This window comes from Arachis ipaensis, chromosome B9 (genome assembly GCF_059453495.1).
Source record: "Arachis ipaensis isolate K30076 ecotype BB chromosome B9, ASM5945349v1, whole genome shotgun sequence".
In the NCBI taxonomy this organism is placed as follows: Eukaryota; Viridiplantae; Streptophyta; class Magnoliopsida; order Fabales; family Fabaceae; genus Arachis; species Arachis ipaensis.
The window spans coordinates 3,625,882-3,646,060 of record NC_142444.1 but is presented as its reverse complement, the minus strand read 5'-3'; the positions used below and the strand labels follow the sequence as shown (position 1 = coordinate 3,646,060).

The following is a 20,179-nucleotide window of genomic DNA, read 5'->3' as shown; positions in this document are numbered from 1 at the left end:
GTTAATCTCTATAATTTTATCAAATTTTTAATTAGATTTTTATATATTTTTTAATTAAATTTTTATACTACTTTTAATTTTATAATTTACGTCATCTTCATATTAAAAATATTAAAATTAACATAATATTTTTACCAAAATACATGTGGTAAAAAATTTAATTAAGTTTTTATTATAAATACCTTCAATTTGTGAAGAAATATTTAATTAGCTCGAATATTTTTTATACTATGAAAAATTTAATTTCAAAATTAAAGCAGTATAAAATCACCAATAAAAAAAATATAAAATATTAATTAAAAATTTAATAAAACTATAAAAATCAACCAAAAATTAAACCATAATTTGACGAAAAGAAAGCAATGAATGCAAAATAATGGTTTCTGAGTTAAATAATTAATAAAAAAAAGTGAAAAAGGTTTATAGGAAGATAGAAGAATAGGGTCATAACTTGCCTTGTAAGAGGAGAGAGAAGAGGGAGATCAGGTACTGTGTTTGGAGTTTGGACACATATATCATATTAATTAGTAATTGGAGAAGAAGCATGCATCTATGTATGTATGTGTCTTCAAATTAAACAGGAGAACCTACACAATCATTTATGTACTTCGATTTAGGTTGTTTGATTACCTTTATTTTATTCTATATACTGAAATCCTTTACCCTTCTAAGCAAGCAAGGAACGTCGTGCCATGCTTAATTAGGGAAAAACTTTACACTAATTTGATTTAAAACTATAAGTTCAAGAAAGTTTATTAAATGTTTAAATATACTATAATTATTGAATAGACATATAATTGGAAAAAATTATTAAAATTAATATCAATAAACTTATAATAAAACAACTTATAATGTTGTCTGTAAACTGTAATTGAATAAAAGGAGTACTTGTAAATGTTCATATAAATCACAATAATTTATTGCAATCTGATAATTACGTTATTTATAATCAGTCATTTTGTTAATTAACACGCTAAATACGTAGTTTGAATCGATGATTACACTTACTATAAGAGTTTTTTTTAATCAAAACATCCTTGTTTATTTAGTTATAGTACTATATATTAATTTGTTGTTTCTTAATACATCTTTTATTAGAGGCAGTTTTGTTTGAAATTATTTCGGATTATTTTAGCCACAATTCTCCTGATACCTTTTTTTTCTTCTTTAATTAACACATATTTATAAGTTATAACTCAACTGAGATATCACTAATTAAAGTAAACGAGTCTCTGTCCAACCAATTAAAAATTGAAAAGAATGGACTAAAAAAGCTGGATTATTGTAGAAAAGTTTCGCTCAAATTAAGAATCACATCCTTGAGAAGTTCCATAGAATAATAAGCACGCATCTTTTTCTTATATCCTTCACTCCATCAACACAACAAATATATGCAGTTACATTACTCTTTTTTTTTTTTTTTTCTCTTTTTTCTTGTTTGAACTACAAGTATTTGGAGGCAATAAAGTATTAGAGATTCTATAAGAAATAAGACTCACGCAACAATATTGATTACTTGATAGTCAAAACTTGAACCGAGACCACGGATTAAAAAAGAGATATTATCTTTCACTATGATCAAATCATGCGTTAGGTTCAAAATTATATTACTTGATGAACTCCTCCACTAAAAGATCAACAAACTAAACTTAGGTGGTGCATTGAAACTTCTTAGAAAGTTCCTTTAATTAGTTGTATTGTCTATTGTGAAACTAAGAGCGATGAAATTTATCCAATAAACATACACTAATATTTGAGAGATAACAAAAAATAGTGTAAATAATTTAAAATTTTTGTCTTATTTTTAATAATTAATTATTATTAAAATAATTATTTAATTTAAATATAATAAATAAGTCATTTTAAATGTTATGTATATAAAATTATAAATATTATATTAAATAATAAAGTAACTTTAATTATTTTCTCTTTGACATTATCGTAAATATATATTAGATAATAGTTAAATTTGAAAGACATATTTACAAGCATTATTTCAAAGTTATGAGATCATTTGAAAAATTCACATTACTTATCTGTTTAAGATAAGATTCAATAATATATATATATTCAATTAATTATCTCTTCTGATTCACTTGGCACCACTAACTTAATTATAGTATTATTTTTTAACTTTTCAATTTGTCGTGATACGTACATTCACTAACTTTTCATAAATACCAAGCGATTTCTATTTTTAATAATCTTTCAAAAATATTATCTCCTTCCACTCATCACTAACTTGATTACTCTTAATTTTTCATAATCATTCATTTACTGACTTTTCATAATACCAATTCACTCATCATATTTTTATTAATGTTTCAAAATTATGTAAGTCACTTTTTGAAAGAATTATACTTATTTAAAAATTAATGACGTAACAAATATTTATGCTGTTTGGAGTTTAATTTGGACTATACTTTAACACTATATATGACTAAATTCTTAATGATGATCATTTTCAATTAATAACAAGTTGCCGTAAGAAATGAAAATAGGCTAATAATATTTTTAAAATGAAAAATATTTCTTATAAGTTAAGAAAAAGTTAATTATTTTGAAATTATAATAATTTTATTAATATACCACCAATCTAGTTAATAAGTATATATATCAAATATTAAATAATAGAAATATCGTTTTGAACTAAATAATTTAATTTTGATTTAATATCTAAATTTTGTTTAACATCAAACACAAACTTTCAAATCTTTTTATTTATTAAAACGAATTTCCAATTATATATATAGCCCCTTCATTTCCTTGGAGTTGCTCACAGACTGCACTTATAATAGAAAGATGGCTAAATTAACTATAGCAAAAAAATTGTTTCTTCTTCTTTTGGTTTCAGGTTCATCATTACTTTATTAGTATCTTTAACTTTTTTCCCTTATTGGAATATATAATCATTTCCATGTTCTATTGAAATATAAAATATGTTGATATTATGTAGGGGTGTTGATGACAATTCAAGTGATTGGAGATAAGAGGTGTGAAGATGTTTGGTATGACGAAAGTTGCAAAGATGGAAACTCCTATTATTGTATCCTAGAATGCATCAACAAATATGGTTTCACAGCTGGTGCAGATTGCAGAGATTCCTCTTGTACATGCTCCCATAAATGTTTGTCCTATTAATTATTTATAGGGTGTACATGGTCCGGCCCTGTTCGAAGACTCAGGCCCCAAACACTTTAGAAACTAATTTAGTATGATTTTATCGGGTCTAAAACCGAGTAAAGGTCTCAAAAATAGACTCAGTCATTATTTCGGGTTGGGTCGGAGCTATAGTTCGGGTCACCCGAACTCGGTCCAGTGGCTTGGTCATCATACACAATTAATATTTTGTGTTATTAGTGATGGATGATGGCTATTCTTATGTAGAATTTAAATATTGTAAACCTTAATATTTTGTGTTATTAGTTATTATAAGATTATAAGTTAATGTTTTATGTTTAAAATGTATAAGATTTTAGACTAATGCATAATATTGTGTTATTTGTATTGATTTAAATATTTGGTGTTATTAGATAATATTAGTATTGATTATGGTTATGCTTTAATTTTAGAGAAGGGTTGGTTCTTATTATATTTTTTTAAGTGAATTTTACTATGTGAATTGTGAAATAATGGTTGGAGCGAGATTAGGTGATTTTTACATGCTAAAGATCCGGTTTTCACCCGGCCCGAAAGTACGTAGGTTTCATCAGATTTAGGATCGACTTAGGGTCTAAAAGCTAGGCCCGGTCTATATTTCGAGTCGGATCTGAGTTAAACTAAACCCGATGTGACCCAGCTCATGTACACCCTAATTATTTAGAAGAAATTCAATATTTGAATTGTATTATAAGACGAGCTGATTATAAAGTGTGGAAGTGTGAGGTTATTATTTATCAGGGGATTATTTTGTTAAATTCTATACACAAGAATAGAAGTTATTTTTCAAATAAATAAGCACTTATATTCAATTAAATAAAAGGAGAAATATTATATATTTAAGTTATTCTCATCCATTTTGTTTTTAATGAAAGTCTATTATATTGAAGAATAATGAATGATTATTGCACGCAAGTGAGTGTATTCATTACATAGAGTTTCCTAACTCTGATCTCTTCACAAGCACACACTAAATTGAAGAATGATAATAAGAAATTAAAATTGAAAGAATAAAGTTTGAGTTTTAGAGAGCATGGCTATTCTCATATTCTTTAAAATTTATTTGTTAACTGAGTGCACAATTGATCCTTAATATTTCGACCAAAAATTAGAAAGTAAATATTCTTAATGATGCGTTAGCATGGAGTATGTCTAAGTTTTTTATATATAAAATAGTACGTGAAATAAATTTATTATATATTTTATTTGAATATGAAGTATCCTATTCAAATTAAATACTAAATAGTAGTCCTCGCATGTCTGCTATTATTATAGAGCTACCGATGACTTGAATTTCTTTGTTTGGTACGACAAGAAAAATGAATCAAAATATCCCTAGCTTATTGAAATTCCAGATTTAGAAGAAGTGATTCTCTTGTATTATTAATAAATCATAATGTTAGTTGTGGCTTCAATGGATAGAATAAAAAAAAGAAATTATAAAATTGAAGAGAACATTTATATATTGCACTGCTGTGAATGACTTGTAATTCCATTTATACATGCTAAGAATGAGTTGACTTGTTACTGACTTAATTATAGTAGGAATTGAAGTATATAAGAAGCATCAAGAATAAGCTGTGTAATATGAAAGAACAATACAAATGAAGATAAAATACAATACAAGATATTAAAACCATGATTATGCAAATACACAACAAAATAAAAAGAAAATAATGAATAAGCTGTGTATAAACTAAGAATACATTAAATTAAATATACATGGGGAACATGTGCTATCTTGTGCCAATCCTCCCCTGTTCCTTTCTTACACCGCTCTTTCAACATTGGGCAGCCAACAATACTCAAATATTCAAGTGAAGTTAAGTGCCGGACACCATCAGGCAAGGATCCCAAACTCTTACAGTAAAGAATTAACAGTTTTCGAAGTGAAGATAAGCCTTCCCAACCCTGTTCTGGTAAACACTCCAGCTTACCGCATTCAAAAATGCCAAGATCAGACAAAGCAGTGAGTTTTGTGATGTCAGATGGCAGTTCCTTCAATTCTCTGAAATATTGTATCTCCAGAGTTGCAAGGGAGGTCATGTTGTTCATCATTCCTTCTGGGAAGCGCGACACTTCATCACTATGAAAAAGATGAAGTTGGTTAAGAGCGTTGAGATTAGAGATTGACTTCAGTTGCTCATTGCTACAATACCAAACAGTGAGGTCCTTAACACTTGGAAGGCACGGCAATTGCAGTTTAGGGCAATCGGTGATTTCTATGGTAGAAAGAGAGGGGAACATATGTGTTATTTCCCGTTTCAACAACCTCTCCACCTTTGGCAATCTCTCCACTCGCAATTCCTCCAAAGATGGGAATGGCATTGTTTCAACACCATCATAACTTTCATCTTCCTCAATGTACTGCACATCATTCATGCTACTTACCACAAGCTTCTTCAGAAATGGAAGTTTTCCCACTGGAGGAAGATGCCCGCACTTTCCACAATTCACAAGTCGAAGAGAAACTAAATTGTGGGTGGCAGAATTGTTTTCCATCCAAGTTGGCCAATGCATTCCCTTATAGCCTTGTATGGTCAACAGCTTGAGTGTGGAGTGAGGTTGAAGCGCTTCAAGTACTTCTTCTGCTCCAACAATCGACTTCGTCTTACCACCACTTCTTGACCATGACAAGCTTAATTCTCGAAGGTCTTGTTTATCCTTCAAATTGGCATCTTCAGCTTCAGATCTACTCCCAACATTTTCTAGGCCTTTGATGTTAAGCTCTCCTCTCAGATTCAAATGATGTAATTCTGCCAAACTATGCCCTTTCTCTGATTTCACAATGTATGCACTTAGTGTTCTCAATTCACACAGTTTCTGAATGTCTGGACACATTTCAGATAGAGAACCACAAAGTTCAATGACAAGATGTCTGAGATTTTGCATCCTCGTCAAGTGTTTTGGTAGACGGCGAAGCCTCCACAATTTTTTTAGTTTCAAGATTTCCAATCTACGCAAATTGCAAATACTAGCAGGCAAGCTCTTTATATCCAAATTACAAAGTTCCAAATACCTCAAGCAACTTAAACTCCCAAATGATGGTATCTTTCTACTATATATGCACAAAACTCGAAGCGAATTATTTGTTGGAATCAATCTAGAGCTGAAGGGAAATTCATCCGAATTCAGTTGATACAATGTCCGCAAGGATTCAGCTTTTTCAAAGGCTCTCTTATTGAATTGTTCTTTATCAATGCCGTGAAAAACAATATGATGGGGGTTTCTTGAAGAATCATTAAGGTTTTGTTCCTCCAAGCATATACATTCTTGCCCTGAAATTGATTGAGCAAGATCGTGGACTAAATCATGCATCTTGAAATAAATCTTGCCAGAAAAGTCATCAACCCTGACATCTTGGAAGAATGACTTTTGGCATAATTCATTCCAAACCATGTTGCCAACCTCCTCCACCTCCAAGTTTCGCCGGGATGAAATAAATCCATTAGCCATCCAAAGATAAATCAATTCTTGCTTCTTGATTTCTGTATCTTTGGGAAATACGGCACAGAAAGCAAAACACTGCTTTAGAGTTGGCGTTAAACAAGAATAGCTTAATCTCAAGACACGCATAATATCATTCCCATCTGGTAAACTCCAAAGATCACTTCTCTGAACTTCAAGCCATTCATTTTTGGTGCTTCTAGAATGCATCGCACCTCCTAATGCCAGTGCTGCAAGAGGTGATCCTCCGCATTTCTTGACGATCTCCTTCCCTATTGTCACAAGCTCTGCACGCTCTTCTCTGTCAGGTCCAAATGCGCGCAGTTTAAACAACGACCAACAATCATCATCGGATAGACGGTCCAAATAATGAGCTTGGCATGTTCCCATAATTGTTGCAACATCCTTATCACGAGTGGATACTAAAATGGAGGAGCCTTTAGATCCACATGACAATACCGATCTTAACTTATCCCATTTGTCTTGGGTTAATCCCAATTCCATTTCTTGGCTTCTTTTCCAGACATCATCTAAAACCAGTAAATACTTTTTACTTTGTAGCAATTCTTTCACTTTTTTCTCCATTACATCTAAAGCCTTGAGCTCATACTTCTCATTTGTGATAGCTTCTACAATGGAACGCAAAATACTGTCCATCGTGAAATTCTCAGAAACACACACCCAAATCTTCAAATAAAATTTGTTACCTACGTCTGGATCGTTGTAGACCAGCTGAACAAGTGTTGTTTTCCCGAGACCACCAAAGCCAACAATGGGATAGACGGAAAGGAACTCGGAGCTTCGTGATGGGCTAAGAAGAAACTCCACAACTCTCCTTTTATCTTCAACTCGTCCGTACACTTGAGGAACGGCGATAGTTGAGCTAGTTTGGCGCGATTCACTTGGGATCTCCCTCACACCTTGTCTAAGATCAAAGTTGGTCCTATCTTGAGCAATTCGATCCAACCTCCCTGTTATCTCATTCAACTTCTGTCCAAGTTCACGACGATGCATCACCTTCTTTGGGTTCAAAGAAGTTAAGCACCCAAGTTGAGAGGATTGAGTAGGCAACTGATCAAGGATATCATCCAGCACATACATTGCATCTTTAAGCTGCTGCAGCCACACCTTCAGAGGACGATTAGACCATTGTTTCTGTTCGGCATCATCAAGAACAGCTTTGATGAGTTCTAAAGTGCGTGACATCTCTTCAGCCTTTCCCCTGATTCCAAAGAAGGCTGCAAATTCATTCAGGATCAAAGGGGTCAATTTCTCCAGCACAACTTCAAGCAAGGCCTCAGCCATTTTCAGAAATGCAACAAATGAAGGGGGGAAAAAAGGGAAAAGAAGACAAAGATGAGAGATTGGTTTTGCTTTAATTTGATGAGTGCAGATTGCTGTAGGGAACAAATGGATTGTTAATAAGAATGATCTTGTAATGCAGCAAATGAAGAAAAAAAGAAAGGAAGGAAGACAAAAATCAGAGACAGTGCTGAGATAGGTGATGCATGTAATGGAATCTGCCTCAAAAATGGAAAAGAAGCTGGATTATTGTAGAACAGTTTCGCTCAAACTAAGAATCAGATCCTTGAGAAGCTCCATGAAATAATAAGCATCTTTTCGTCATATCCTTCACTCCATCAACACAATAAATATACGCAAAGTTACATTCCTCTTTTTTCTTTTTTGAACTACAAGTATTTGGAGGCAATCAAGCATTAGAGATTCTATAAGAAATAAGACTCACGCTACAATATTCATTACTTTATAGTCAAAACTTGAATCGATACCATGGATTAAACAGAGATATCTTTCACTAGAATCATCATATGTTTTCTCGTTTCTCCTCCTTTGAGTCTATTCCTCCTACTCAATCACCTTTTTTCTCTAATCCCAATGTTGATCTTTTTCCTAGTGATGATTCTACAGGTTCTGTCTCGATTCACCCTCCACAGCCTCCTGTTCTTCTGCCTTCTCCATCTCCCGATGATTCTGGACCGGACGATGCTCCTACAGTCATGCCTCCTCCTTCCACTCGCTGTTCCAGGGTGAGAAATCCACCTCCTCATCTTATTGATTATCATTGTTTTTCTACTATTCTTCATCAACATGAACCTAAGTCTTTCAAAGAAGCCTCCACAAATCCAAATTGGCAACAAGTAATGCAGGAAGAAATACAGGCACTTGAAAAAGCACACACTTGGGACTTGGTTGATTCTCCTTCTAATCAGGAAGTTGTGGGAAGCAGATGGGTATACAAGATCAAGACTCGCTCTGATGGTTCTATTGACCGTTATAAGGCACGATTGGTTGCTCAGGGTTGTACGCAAGAGTATGGTATTGACTATGAAGAGACTTTTGCTCCTGTTGCTCGTCTCACATCTGTTCGAGCTCTTCTTGCCATTGCTGCGGTCAAAAAATGGTCTCTCAGTCAGATGGATGTGAAGAATGCTTTTCTTAATGGAGATTTGAAACAGAAGGTCTATATGAAACCCCCTCCAGGTTATCCTTGTCCTTCTGGCAAAGTTTGTCTCCTTCGCAAGGCACTTTATGGGCTTAAGCAAGCTCCTCGTGAATGGTTTGACAAGTTCAGCACTACCATATGCAGTCTTGGTTTCACTTGCAGTCCTCATGAGAATACTCTCTTTATTCGTAAAAGTGAACGAGGAGTTGTTCTTCTACTTCTGTATGTTGATGACATGATCATTACTAGAGATGATACTGATGGTATCTCTGATCTCAAGGCGTCCCTTCAGCGTACTTTTGAGATGAAAGATCTTGGTTCTCTCAGCTGTTTTCTTGGTCTAGAAGTCATATCCACTGATGATGGTATCTATCTCTCTCAAGCTAAATATGCTTCAGATCTCCTTGCTCGAGCCGAAATTACAGATAGTCGCACTGAGTCTACTCCTCTTGAGCCTAATGTTCGATTTACTCCTATGGATGGCACTGTTTTGGATAATCCTACTCTCTATTGACAGCTAGTTGGAGGACTCGTCTACTTAACAGTCACCCGACCAGACATCGCCTATCCAGTTCATGTACTTAGCCAGTTCTTGTCAGCTCCTCGTACTACTCACTATGCGGCAGTTCTTCGCATTCTTTGCTACATCAAAGGCACTTTATTTTATGGCCTTTATTTTTCTGCCCATTCCTCTTTGTCTCTTCAGGCATACTCTGATGCTGATTGGGCTGGTGATCACACTGATCGTCGTTCTACTACTGGTTACTGTTTGTTTCTTGGCGACGCTCTCATTTCTTGGCGTGCTAAGAAGCAAACGTTTACTGCTCGATCAAGCACAGAAGTTGAGTACCGTGCCCTCGCTGACACCACTGCTGAGGTTATCTCGATTCGTTGGCTTCTCGAAGATTTGAGTGCTCCTCAGTCGTCCCCTACTGATGTTTTTTGTGACAACCGCAGTGCTATTCAGATTGCACATAATGATGTCTTTCATGAACGCACCAAACATATTGAGATTGATTGTCACTTTGTTCGGCAACGTATCCTTATTGATGCTGTCCGTCTCATTGCTGTTGGAACACTGGATCAGACTGCTGATATCTTCACGAAAGCTCATCACCCGACTCGTTTCCGGACTTTGTTATCCAAACTCAAGATGGTATCCTTAGTTTCCACTTGAGTTTGAGGGGGGATGTTAGAGAATCATTAGAGAATCATTAGAATCATTTTAGATCAGTTAGTATCGTTTATATTTATATATCATAATTGTATATTAATTGTAGGATTCTATGCTTTTATTACTTTAATTATTCTGGCACCTATATATACCCCTTGTACATTGTACTTTTAATCAAATTGAATAATACACAAAACACTTTCTTTAATTTGGTCTCTTATTTCTAACAACTATAATCAAACTATTAGGTTCAAAATTACATTAGTTACTTGGTGAATTCCTCCGGTAAAAGATTCCGTTGAAACTTCTTAGAAAGTTTTTCTTTTCTTGTCTATTGTGGGACAAATAGTAATAAAATTTAATCCCACAAGCATAGAATAATATTATGGAGAGAAAATTAATTAACTCAAACAATTTAAAATTATCTTTTTATTTATTTATTAATTATTATTAGAATATTTATTTGACTTTAAATATAATAAATATATAATTATAGATGTTATATACATAAAATTATAAATGTTTTGTTAAATAAGATAAATTTAATTATTATCTCTTTAGTATTATTGTAAACTATTAGAGTCAAAAGTTAATATTAGGATAATATTTATTCATTAAATCATGTCAGGTGTACAATTAATAAATCAGCTAGATATTCAAGCTTGTTAGTTTGTTAGATTCTTCAAAATTAGTTAAATTACTACTTATGCATCCAGCTGTCTATATAAACCAATTTCAGATTCAATGAGAAGCAAGTCATTCATTTTTTTTCTCCAAATAATATTTAATATAGTATAAAAGCTTGTTATTTTGGTGGTTTCTATTGGAACTGATTCGGTATTGGTGTATGATAGGATAGTGTCAGAAAATTCTTGAACGGGAGAAAACTTTAAAATGTTGATGGAGTGAAATGGAAATATATTTTTTGAGAAACTTACATCTTTAAAAATGAATATCATATTCTTCTCTATATCATATAACTTATACTTTTTATATAGTCAATCCAGTAGGCCAGAAAAACAGCTTTTCATAGTTCTTGAAAAAAAATTTATTTTACTGAGATAGTAGGGTGGATGCATGGCATGCAATAAAGCCAACACAAACACTCACATTTTTCAAAATTATTGAGATGAAACACATCAATATTTGAATTATATTATGGAAAAGTATATGGAACCAAAATATCACCAGCCAAAAAGTAAACAAAACCGTTTAATTAAAATCACTTTTTGAATAATATGTTTAAAAACCGCTCCTGAGATCACGGAACATAAATTAAAACCCGATTTTTCATGGAACCCAAACACATTTTAGCTGATTTTTGGCTGATATACTTTTGGTTTCCTAGTTGTTTTATATTATAAAATGAGCGTGATTATAAAGTGGGAAAGAGTGAGATTATTATTTTTGGAATTGTTTTGCTAAATCTCTATATATAATTATGGATAAAAATGAGTCGAGTCGAACCGAGTTTTGACTTTGACGAGCTTGACCCATATTATAAATAGATGGGCAAAATCTAGACATATTATTCTTTATAAGCATTTTTTTTTAAGTTTAACTCATGCCTGTTTAAAGTCCAACAAACCCACGAACCCATTTAAAAAATATGTTTCGCAAATTAGAACTCAAAAAATAATAAATTTATAACATCTAAATTAATAACAAAAAAAAATTCCAAAATTTATAGTTCATAATTTATAAAATAGAAAATCTTTTATATATCAATCTTTAGTCATAATCATATTTACAATCTATAAACATTTTATTTGAACAAAAAAATTACAATATTAATTAGTATTAACTATTGATTCTTTTTACTTTTGTTTTGTGTTTAATATAAATGGATACATAGTTGAAAGTATAATAGTTAAAATCTCAAATTAACTCTTAAAATTTTTTGATTTTACGATTTTAAATAAATTAATCGATTTTACGAAATTTGTACTAAGTCTAAAGATTTTACAATTTAAGTCTTATTAAGATTTTACGTTTTACGTACTTAATTTACTTTTTTAATTTCACATAAAATCTCAACTTTTTTTACTTTGGTTTGATTGAAAGTCTAAATTAAGAATAACTCATTTTTATAAAAAAAAATATTTGGATGAACTGATCCAACAAATTTCATAGACTTTTTTTTTAAGCTTATGCCTAACATTTTTAACTAATAAATTTTACAAAAAGCCCAAGTCTAACCTGTTTAATAAAATAGGTCAAGCCAAGCCGAGCCACCAGTCCTTGCTGAGTATCCCGGCCACTTCCACCCCTATACACAATTGAAGTTACTTCTCAAAGAAATAAGCACTAAATTATATTCAATTAAAGAAAAAGGAATATTAGGTATTTAAACTATTACTCATGTACTTTGTTTTTCTAAAATTCACTTCCAATTATTATTTGTTAAGTGAGGGGACAATTGATCCTTAATCATTCGACCAAAAATTAAAAAATAAATATTTTTTGTGATGTATTAGCATGTAATATGTCTAATTTTTTATATATTAAATATGTGTGTAAAATAAATTTATTGTATATTTTATTTGAATATGAAGTATTATCTTATTTAAATGATAGTCTTCGCATCTCTGCTGTTATTGAGCTACCGATGACTTGAACTTTTTTTTTTTTGTAGGATAAAAAAAATTAATCAGAATGTTGAAATTCCAGATTTAAAAGAAGTGATTCTCTTGTATTATTAATAAATTATAATGCCAATTTGCATAAAGAAAAAGGAACAACTCAGTTGTGGCTTTAATGGACACTTGGACAGAATAAAAAAAAGAAATTATGGAATTGAAGAGAACATTTATATATTGCATTGATGTGATTTAGATTTCATAATTGATGATAATCCTCGAATTTCCAAAGCTACAGTTGTAATTCCATTTGTACATGCTAAAAATGATTACTTGACTTGTTACTGAGTTAATTATAGTATGAAGTGAACTATATATGAAGCATGAAGAATAATATGGACAATTAGTGAGTAATAATAATTGAAAATTTGAAATTAAAAAATCATTATTTTTGAAGTCTTCCATAGAAAAATAAATAATTAGCATAAGATCAATCAAGGACACAAATTTAACACTATCAACAGAAATAATGGTAAATGAAAGTTTCACGAAAAGAACTACTAGAAGGGCCAATTTCAATTTCTATGATTTGATCATTTATTTTCTTTTTCTGCATGGCCAAAATACCATGATTATGCAAATACACACACAAAAAAAAAAAAAAAAAGAAATCAGTAAGTAGTGTATAAACTAAGGACACAAATATACATGAGGAACATGTGCTATATCAGGATAAAATCAGAAATGGTCTTTATATTTAGATCACAAAGAACTTGTTTGGGTGAGCTTTTAATAAAAGATCTTTTTTCGAGTTATCTTTTTTTAAAAGATCTTATAGAGAAGTAAAAGTAATTTTATGTTTGGATATCTCATGTAAAAAGATCTTTTTATTTATCAATTATGTTTGGGTATAACAATATAAAAGTACTTTTTTGTTCATTTATTACATAAAAAACATCTTTTTTTAAGAAAAAAAGATCTTTTAAAAAAAGATGTAAATTACAGCTTCTCAAAAAAGATTTTTTTTTTTTTATTTTACTAGTACTTTTACTTTTACTACTAGAAATTTGCCAAACACGTTAAAAAATAAAAAAAGATATTTTTTCATTGAAAAAATATCTTTTTTTAACAAAATAATGACGCCCAAACATGCACAAAGTCCTAAATACCTCAAGTGGCATGAAACTTGGAACTCGAAGAAAGAAAGATCAAGATTAGAGATTGGTTTTGCTTTGACCAGTGAAGATGGCTGTAGAAAAGAAATGATTTGAATTGCAAGTGCAGTGCAGTCAGTGTTTTGAAAGAAAACTCCAACAAAAGTTAGTGGATCATCTTTTAATTTCTACCATATATTCTTGTTCATATACTTTATCCAAAGAGATACTTTAATTTGTCTCAAATCAATAATTTCCACACTATTGATGCCTTTTTTCTTTTGGAGATCCCTTCTATAGCCATAGGAACGCTTCTTTTATTGAATATTAGAATTGCAACTTGAAATGAGTAATCCTCATCAGCTTTTGTTTAATACGGTTTATTAACTAAAAATCAATATGAATTGAACTTTCTATGCTGAATTAGAATTGAGTTTTAGTTCCATTTTATTCTATAGCTCGTGTAAGAAGTGCAAAAATTAGATAAAGTTAATTTATACGTAACTAATTTTAGGATCAAAATTATTGTATAGATAAATATATAGAACAACTGATTGATTAAAATGTGTATTTTAAGAACTTTAAACTATGTTAGAAAAACAAATATAGTATATCATTCGAATCTTATGTATATTTATAAACTATCTAAAGATTATAATATTTTTGAGTGGTACAAAATTTGTAAAATAAATTGTTAAATTGGTCTTCGAAAAATTATTCATTTTCTAAATTAATTTCCAAAAGACATCATCAAAACATGCATGGGGATATGAAAGAAGAAGGAACCTTAAAACCAAAATACACAAGTGAAAAAAAATGTTTACTAAAGTTATCAACTCATTTCACGGATAAAGTAATTTAAGAATTTAATTGATATTTTGTTTCTTTATTCTATATCTTGATGCACACGTATAAACTTTCTGTACGGTAAGAAAAATAAATCACAAAAATTTAGTTTAATAAAATAAGTTTGCAATGAATGATAAATCATAGACATAAAAATGCATGAGATATGAAACTGACATTTTTAAAAGAGATGTTTAAAAGACATGAAAAGGTTAAAAGCATAATATGTATTTAATATTTAATTTTAAAATCTTACCTTTTAAATAAAAACTCTCATTTTACTATTTTTAAAAAGTGCTCTTAAATAGTATATCAATAAATATTGTGTTTGGAGTTCGTTTGCTTAGCAGATTTATAGAAGAGCCTTTTATTAACCATTTGCAAGCGGCAAAAAGAATTTTTCGATATATCAAAGGTACTTTAAATGATGGTATTTATTATGAAAATACTATTGAAGTGAATCTTGTCGGTTACACTGATAGTGATTGAGTTGGAGATATATAAACAAGAAAAAGTACTTCAGAGTTTGTATTTCATCTTGGTTCTGGTACAATTTCACGGTCTTCAAAGAAACAACCAGTAGTTGCTCTCTCTACAGCAAAAGCAGAATATATAGGTAGCAAGTTGTGCAACGCAAGTAGTTTGACTAAGAAGAATTTTTGAGGAATTAAACGAGAAATAAAGTACTCCAACAACAATATTTTGCGATAACAAGTCAACTATTACACTTTACAAAAAATCAATATTTTCATGAAAAATGAAGCATATTGATATTCGACGGGTTCATAAAATTAGAGAGTTGGTAAATAAAAAAAAAATTGTGATCGAGTATTGTCCAAGAACAAGTTGCAGATATATTTACAAAGTCAGACAAATTTATTTACTTATTTTACAAGTTAAAAAAGATGTTTAAAATGATAAATTTTACAAATTTAATTTAAGAGAAGCAGTGTTAAAAAATTAAATTAAGTAGTATGTAAGTAATAAAAATTAAAAAAAGTCAAAAACAAAATTCAATTTGAATTACAAGTTCATGATTCATCACCAAAATTTTACAAGCTTCTTATACTATCAATTTATACAAGTTGAATTCAACATAAAAGATTTCACAATATTCATTAGCATTCACTATAATTAATTTATTGTCATCACTTTTGATTCTTAGCAATTAAGAAATGTTATCTTGGTTAACTAGTTGCCTGTAAATAAGTTTAAACTTATGTATTATGTGTATGTTCTTTAAAATGAAAAAAGATAGGATTATGTGTAGTTTTTCTTTATTTTATTATTTCATATGGATGTCCGTGAATTTGAGAAATTGAAAATATGGTAATATTATTTATGGGGATAAGTATTGAAATTGTCCCTAAGGTCTGTGATGAAAATCAAAATCGTCTCCGACTTTTGTCCAGCGCCTTGTGTTTTGCTCAGCAGCTGCTGCAGCAGTTTCATTGGAAGTTGATTTTCCAGCAATTCAATGTCTCTCCAAGTGTACATCAACTAGTCAAGCTTCAGCTTCAGTGCTTCTGGACGTGTCGAGTCAACGTTGTCCATGTAATAAAGCAAAGAGCATCCATCCTCAAACAGCATCCAAATCAGTTCCTCTTCAGTAAAGCCCTTAAGTACATCCTCATGGTACTGCTTCTTCAGTTCCCCAATGTTGCTTTTCACAACTCCATACAAATAATATGCTGCTTCTTGCTTGTTACCATTATAAGCTTCTTTACTGTATTCTTCAATGTAGAGGGATGTCCATTGACTTTTCAAGTGTTGCCCTTGTTGCCTCAGCTTTTTGTTGCAGTTATGAATAGGACCAAATGATATCATCTTGGGTATGCAATACTTATAAAAGTTGCGATTTTGACGCAAAAAAAGAGCAACTCTTTGTATCTTGGGAGTGTTTGTTTCATTATCTTCATCAAATGTTTGATTCACCAGTTGAGCAAGCCTTGCTGCATTTGCCTCATCTGCCATATGATAAAAAGAGTAATGTTTCGAGCGCTCAAAATCAAGTACTACCATTTTGGTTTGGGATATTATGTATGTCTCTGAGTAAAAGGTAGAACGAGCGCTCAAAATCAAGTATATGATTCTATTTAGACCTATCTATGACTCTGATAAAATCCAAGTCAGCCCCTTGTGTTTTGCTCAGCAGCTCCAACAATTTTATTGGAAGTTGATAGTTGGAATTATATTTAATGCGTGCCATATATATATAGTGCTATAAAGTTATTGAAAAAATTATTGGACATCCAAGTCTTCTATTCCCTTTAGTTATAACTAGAATATATAAGACTATGAGAACACATTTATTCTTTCACGAATTATGAGAAGGCATGAAATAGAAATGAGAATATGAGATATTGATTATCATTACGGTAGTTATGTAATTTCAATATATAATATTTAAGAAATATTGTTAGAATTAAAGTTATATTTATTTATTTATTTATTTATTTTTTGGGGTCAAAATTAAGAAACATTTTAAAATAGTAAAAGAACATTACATAACAACACTGGCCATATAAAAGTAGTCAAATTAAAATAATCATCAAATGCATTACAACACATAGACAAAATAGGAAACACCATTCTTCTTTTAAGAAATTTAGATAGAAAAAGCATGATGCTGATAGGCCACACGCACAGACATTTATTATTTAAAGGTTCAAATAATACTAGAACTAATTGTTAGGGTGCATGGCATACCATGTTTGAATAAAGGTGAGAACTAATGCTGTAAACGCAGCCAAAACAGCAAGCAGAGACCAGGGAGAATTGAAATAAGTACTGCGTGCTTCAGCCAACCAAGTCTTCCATGTATTTGAGTAATGCTTTTCAATCTGAAACTTGACTTGAATATATTTCTTGCTGAAGACGGCGGCATCGACAGGGAGGAACTGATTGAACATTTTAGTGGGCAAATCATGGGTAATATCATTAAGGAATTCTGCCAGTTCTTGGTCGCTCCTAAGCAAATTTTGGATAACACCAGCTGATCTAAGCTCCTTTACATCCTCGGCATCGTCTATCAAGGAATCCATGAAAGAAAAGAACGAACAGCATTCGAAGGTATTGCGAAAGTCTGGACACATCTCATACGCAATGAAGTTTCGAAAAAGATAAATCGTGACATCGTTGTAGACGTAGCAAGGAAGGGTCAATTCTCCACTAAACCATCTTGAGGTGAAAGAGATTTTATGCCACTTCCATGTTCCTTCATTCTCGTTTTTTACCTTCTTAACCTGGATCCCTGAATTTTTGAGATCACGTATGTTCTTGTAAGTTTGCCAAACTTGGGAGGGAGGAGGAGGCATCTGATTACCACCATTTTGCTGGCTTGGGATATTCTCTTCGGTCTCTGTATCAACCACGAATGAGCGAACAAAATCAAGTATATGATTTCTTGTAGGCCCGAGTATGACCATTTCCGTTCCACTCCGCGTACCATCGCCCATTCCAAGAAAATTGAGCATTAAATACTCCAAGTCAGCACCTTTCTTTGCACTCAGCAGTTGCAGCAGTTTCACCGGAAGTTGGTTTTCCAGCAACAAAATATCTCTCCATGTATACATCAGCTGATCAAGCTTTAACCTGAGTTCTTCTGGGCACTGATCGTCAACGTGTTCCATGTAATAGAGCAAAGAGCATCCATCCTCAAACAGCATCCAAATCAGTTCCTCATCACTGTACCCTTCAACTACATCCTCAGCAAACAGCTCCTTCAGTTCCCCAATGTTATCTCCTACAACTCCATACAAATAGTTTGCTGCCTCTTGCTTATTACCATTATACAGGCTAACTTGTTTAGTGTATTCTTCAATGTAAAGCCATGTCCATTGACTTTTCAAGTGTTCTTGCTGCTTCAGATTTTCATTCCGGTGATGAATGGGACCGAATGATATCATCTTGGGTGTGCAATACCTATAGAAGTTGGGATTTTCATGCAAAAATACAGGAACTCTTTGTATCTTGGGAGTTGAAGAAATTTGATTATTATCTTCAAATCTTTGATTCACCAGTTTGGAAAGCCTTGTTGCAGAGTCTGCCATTATTATTGTCCAATAATGATCGGGATTTAATTTGCTGGGTGTAATAACGGGGTAACATCCCTTACATTTATACAATAGACCTAATCATGCACTATCGCTAACTCACGATAAGTATAGCATTTCTTTTGTCCCTTTTATTTCTATCAATTAAGAAAAAATAAATAAAAAGATAAGGATACAATACGTTCTTTGGCTGATTTTTTTTTTTTATATGATTTAGTAGTGTGAGTTATGCTGCGTTATGATCATTAGGGGGGAGTTGATCATTAGGGGGAAATTACACTGTTATGACGGTGTTGCTTTTAGAAATTTGGGGAGAAGAAATTGGTAGGTCCAATTTCAAGGAGAGAGGAAAAAACACAAATCTGTGGGACTGATTTGTGTGAGAGAAATTCAGTTTGCATCAAATCGGACCCACCGATTTGTAGGAGTCCTATTTTATAAATGGAGAGTGTAGTAATCGGATCCACCGATTTCAGGTGGCAAATTTTTTTTTTTAATCCGGGAGTGCACCAATTGGACCGAGCGATTTGTGTGGTACGCGGTCAGTGGGTCTGATTTGCCTGTAACTGCATACATAAAATGAAAAAAAATCACAGAAGCCTCATTTCTTCATCGCCGGTCTCAGCTGATGTTCTTCCTCTCCTCTCATTCTTCTCCGTCATTCTTGTAGAATAAATTTCAGTGAGTGTGAGAATAGGCAAGTACGTATACTGATATCGATGATAGAGTTGTGTTGAAGATTTATTGTTACGGGCAGATTTTGTTGCAAACATATGAAGAAGTTCAATTTGTGTGTGAAAATTCAGTAGATGTTGTTATTCTGTTCACATTGTTATTTGAGGAATTGAAAGGTGTGATTTGTGAGAAGATAGATTCTCAAAGATCTAGGAGAGTATTGTGTATTTTGTACAGGTATCCTTTATCTGTGTTTGGTGGGTTCGTTCAATTTCAGACCAAGTACGTGACGGATGAAGCGAGTATGCATGAAATGTTTTCAATGTATATAGAAAATCGCCACCGAATGTCGTGCATCGAGTTGTATGTTGAGTTTGAGCAATCTGAAGCGGACCGTAACATTGAATTGGAAGATTATAATAGTGAAAGCGAGGATGAATTTGAAAGTAACTATGAGATCGTTGGTCCAGGTGAAGACGAAGATGAAGCTGGCGGCGCCATGAACACAGATGTGGCGGAAGTTGCAGATGCACTAGCAAACCCACATCCGTTTCAGGAGCCTTCTTTCATGCGGTCGTTGGATTTGGAGGCTATGCACGCACCGGAGTTTCCACAATATATGAATT

The 20,179-nt window shown here is 32.0% G+C and overlaps 1 protein-coding gene and 1 pseudogene across 2 annotated transcripts; both read right to left on the bottom strand.

Annotated features, from left to right (window-relative positions):
- Positions 1 to 4,740: 4,740 nt before the first annotated feature.
- On the bottom strand, positions 4,741 to 8,154 carry LOC107619308 (putative disease resistance protein RGA1 pseudogene; annotated as a pseudogene). Its single transcript, XR_015899885.1, has one exon. The product of XR_015899885.1 is annotated as a putative disease resistance protein RGA1 pseudogene (transcript).
- A 9,297-nt stretch (positions 8,155 to 17,451) lies between these two features.
- On the bottom strand, positions 17,452 to 18,987 carry LOC107614862 (UPF0481 protein At3g47200-like). Its single transcript, XM_016316989.3, has one exon. It carries the CDS (start codon positions 18,873 to 18,875, stop codon positions 17,508 to 17,510), a length of 1,368 nt encoding a protein of 455 aa, XP_016172475.1. The 5' UTR covers positions 18,876 to 18,987; the 3' UTR covers positions 17,452 to 17,507.
- Between the last annotated feature and the right edge of the window lie 1,192 nt (positions 18,988 to 20,179).

Coding starts and splice junctions, on each gene's coding strand:
- LOC107614862 (XM_016316989.3), bottom strand. CDS start 18,875: ATGGCAGACTCTGCAACAAGGCTTTCCAAACTGGTGAATCAAAGATTT.